Source organism: Octopus bimaculoides, chromosome 7 (assembly GCF_001194135.2).
Source record: "Octopus bimaculoides isolate UCB-OBI-ISO-001 chromosome 7, ASM119413v2, whole genome shotgun sequence".
Lineage (NCBI taxonomy): Eukaryota > Metazoa > Mollusca > Cephalopoda > Octopoda > Octopodidae > Octopus > Octopus bimaculoides.
This window is the reverse complement of record NC_068987.1, coordinates 48559055-48563343: the sequence shown is the minus strand read 5'-3', so window position 1 is coordinate 48563343 and position 4289 is coordinate 48559055. Positions and strand designations below refer to the sequence as shown.

The window sequence follows — 4289 nt, the reverse complement described above, 5'->3', positions numbered from 1 at the left end:
ATATATATATATATACATATATAAATGAGGGGTTTCTTTCAGTTTCTGTGTAGCATGTCCATTTACAAGATCTTGGTCAGCCAGGTGCTACAGTAGAAGGCACTTGTCCATGGTGCAGCTCAGTGTGATTGAACCCAGAACCATAAAGCTTTTTAATCACACTGCAGCTTTACTTGTACCTGCACAAACACTCACACACACAAACATACATGCAACATACCCTTCCAACTGAGAACAATGATACATATATACATACATACATGCATGCATGCAACATACCCTTATTACTGAGAATAGAATAATTGTTTCTGATATTATAGACATTTCTAAAGGAATATTACAGGGAGATAGTTTTTCTGTACTTCTTTTCATTTTGGTACTGAATCCATTATCATTCGTACTGCAGAAAAGAAAGCTCCCTCCCAAGAAGATCTACAATCATTCTGGTCAAAAATTTGGAACGTTAAGAGGGATTTCAACCTGAATGCATCATGCTTAAATACAGTTGAGAGAGAATACTGTACCAACACTAACAGTAAAACATACAAAATTGATGCAGAAACCTTCACTAAAGCAGTAGGTAAACTGCAGAATGGGAATGCACCTGGAAGGGATCTAATGGTTGGATATTGGTACAAGAAGCTGACATTTTATAGAAACCAATTGACATGTATGTTCAAAAGGACTATGAAATACCAAATTAGCTTGCTACAGCAAGAACAAATCTTGTTGCCAAAAATGAAATCACCGAAATGACAGGAAATTAAAGGCCCATTGCTTGCCTCAACATTATGTACAAACTGTACACAAGTTGCCTCAACCAATTCCTCCAGGACCATTATGAGTTGAACAACATTGTGACTGACAAACAGGCTGGTGGAAAGAAGAGAGTGTGGGGATGAGTCAAACAACTTTTAACAAACAAAGCTGTACTGTCTGAAGTAAGAAAACAATGTAGAAACCTTGTGGCAGTATGGCTTGACTATAAGAGGGCATTTGATTATCCCTCATTCATGGCTGTTGAAGTGCCTACATCTGGCAAAAGTACCTACTACCTTAATTGCTGCTATAGAGAGACTCACAAAGACATGGACAACAGTTCTTACCCTTACAACTGAGAACAGAATAATTGTTTCTGATAATATAGGCATTTCAAAGGGAACATTCCAGAGAGATAGTATTTCTGTACTTCTTTTCATTTTGGCACTGAATTCATTATCATTGCTACTGCAGAAAATGGTTACATGCTAGGATCTTCAACTGCTAGAGATATCAATGTAACTCATAATTTCTTTGTAGATGACCTGAAGATTTATGCTAAAAATGTTAACAATGCTAAAAAAAACAACTGCAATTAATAACATTTTCAGCCGATATAGGCATGGAATTTGGCCAAAAGAAATGTTCATATTTGGTTATAGAATGAGGAAAGTCAATCCCCCAAACCCCAAACCTGTACATCAATGGTCTCTTTATCTCTCCCATTCCACACAAAGCAGCAAAAATAAATATATAAATGCAGTGCTGAAAAGTGAAGTGAGTAATATTGTAGAAGTTGGCAGTGCACTCCTCAAGAAGCACTCACTTTCTGATGATCTCCTATACAGCCCCAAAATAGCTGGGCTCTCTTACCTCAGAGAAGACATGGATGGAAAGCACTCAGCATACAAAAAAAAAAGATTATGCATGGGTATGTTGCCCAGAATCTTGAAGAAGTCAGTAGAACTGACATAAAGTGCAGCCTCTCTTAGACACAAGACCACTATACCACACTTTGAGGGCTATGAGTTTGCAATCCAGGAACAGGAGATTGCTACAGAGTACCTGGTGAAAAATAGAGACAGTGATGCTCTTGTAATCCCAAGGTGCAACCGCATGTGTAGGCTATGTCATGTTTCTGCGGAAGACATCATTGTGATTAGCAGCTGTCCTAAAACATCGTCATAGTACTACCTCCCTATGCGGCATGATGTTGCTAAAACAATTTACAATGCCATCTGCAAAAAAGACTGTCCTGAAATAAACTTAGAAAATCCCTGTATTTTGGAATACATTCATAAACACCAACTCAAAGAATACTGGTGGAATATTTCCATCAAAACTTCTTTCAAATGTAAACATAACATATTGTTGTTTGGGACAGAGGGACAAAGGTATATACCATCATAGAGGTCAGCTGCCATGCAGATATAAATATCTCTTTGAAAATCAAAGAAAAAGAGGATCTCTATGGACAACTGCTTCAAAACCTCCAGCTTCTATATCTAGACTATGAATTCATAACCATACCAATAATAATTGGAGTGCTAGGTTTTGTTAGTAAATGCTTAAAGGAGAATCTGGATAAAATGGGATTTTCAGAAAGAGAAATCAACCGGCTAATTCGTACATTACAAGTGCAATCTGCAAGTGGAACAGTAAAAATATGCAAGACTTTCCTCAAGTTCTGAATGTGAATTTGTCTGTATTAACTACATCTCAAAGATGGAGTTTTGTATCTTTGTTGGAAACCTCCTCAGTGGAAGTTTTATAATAATTAAAAAATAGAAGAGACACATACACATCATAAATTAAATAGTCAAAAGTGATACAAACCATTATGAAAGTATTTCTGCTGCGATTCATAGAATCCATTTGGTTTTGTGAAGGCCATTTAAAATGTGAGTGACCAGGAAACAGAGAGGGTATATCAAAGTCTGCTTTGGAATCTATATGAACCTGAAAGATATAAACAATACAGAAACATAAATCTAAGTCAAGAATATGAACAGATAAACAATCAATACATAAATAATTTTTCACATAGATTACCATATCTTCAGATCAAGGCATTCAATTCTTAACCACTTATCAACGATTTTGGCCACCATTTTGTATTCAATACTGCTATTACTTAAAGACATAGTACAGCACCCATGAATTTCAGAAATATTATTTCTCACTCAGAATTTCAGAGAGCAAGGAATAAACTTCTCATGTTGGTAGTTAGTTGTCAGGACACAGCAATAAAAAAAATTAAAAAAAGAAAGAAATTCCATGATTTCCAAAATTATCCAACACTGCTTCCTGATGAACCTATACACCCTTTCATCTTTATAGCATTGTCACTGTTTGCTTTTCTGTCTTTTTGTATTTTATATAGGGTACTATGCATGATATTTAAATTTTCATAGCTGACTTTCATTAATTTATTGCAGCTTTCTGTCCTCTCTTCTAACCTTTTCTGACAGGTTATATTGCACCTGAACACTGCATATAATTGCTGCATTATCATAGTGTATCTGAAGTAAAAATAAAAGAAAACAAAAGCATGTGTACATAGAGTAGCAGTGTTAATACCTATATACATATATATATTTACATATATATGAAAATAAATATAAATAAATTAAGAAATGGAGTCAAACGCAAGTGTTATTCAAATCTTTATACGTCTGACATATGTTTCGAAGTAAACATTGATATTATTCCGGAGGGAATAAAATGATGTCAAGCAATGCAATCATCTTGTCAGGTAAAAAGAAAAGAAACAAAACACATCAATAAGCCATTTTAACTGAATGTGATTACCGCGTACATGATGAAGGGGAATGCTAGCAAGTTATTTTTTAAAAAACCATTAATAGATTTAACGTCAAAGGTAATTTAGAGAAAGAGAAGTAGGAGAAAGAAAAAAATTAACAGAAAATTAAGAGTGGAGAAATATAGTGTGATAGATGAATGGGAATAAAGCTTAAAAACATGGAAATAGACATATGTAGTCGAAATGAAATGTAAGAAGACAGGTAAAGGTCAAATTTCATAGATTGGTAGAAATTACTTATAAGAACTAAAGGTATGTTTTCGCCAATGTTTGCAACAATAAACACATTCTTTAAACATGTTTACAAGAGCGTTCTCTGAGAAAATGAGAAATTGTTCTTCATTACAGAGCAGACAAAAAGATTTACCTTTATCATATGGGAAGGATCTAGATAGAATATTCCATTCAAAATCAAATTGTTTATTACGTTCCTTTAGAGACCAAATTAATTTACTAAGCCCAGTATTGTTGCATTTATTGATATGTCTAAATGTACAGTCATGGTTAGATATTCTGTTTGACAACTGAGACGATGAACTACCTATGTAAAAGAAGACATCAGAACTGGAAGTAATTTTACATTGATAAACAGAGTTTCTAGTCTTAGAATAACTGCTAAGGAAACAAATACAAAATATACTTCCATATACATAGACTTACACACACACACACACACATATATATATATACACACATATATATATAC

At 34.2% G+C, this 4289-nt stretch overlaps 2 protein-coding genes across 3 annotated transcripts in view; one reads left to right on the top strand and one right to left on the bottom strand.

The window, feature by feature from the left end:
• The window catches only part of LOC106868486 (LIM domain-binding protein 3), a 366710-nt gene that overhangs the window by 337024 nt on the left and 25397 nt on the right, over positions 1-4289 (top strand). The window lies entirely within an intron of this gene.
• Positions 1-4289, bottom strand: part of LOC106873836 (uncharacterized) — a 32705-nt gene that overhangs the window by 6868 nt on the left and 21548 nt on the right. Inside the window, exon 3 of the mRNA XM_014921345.2 lies at positions 2596-2718. Within this exon, the coding sequence (XP_014776831.1) occupies positions 2596-2718 (123 nt within the window). The remainder of the gene's footprint in view (positions 1-2595; positions 2719-4289) is intronic.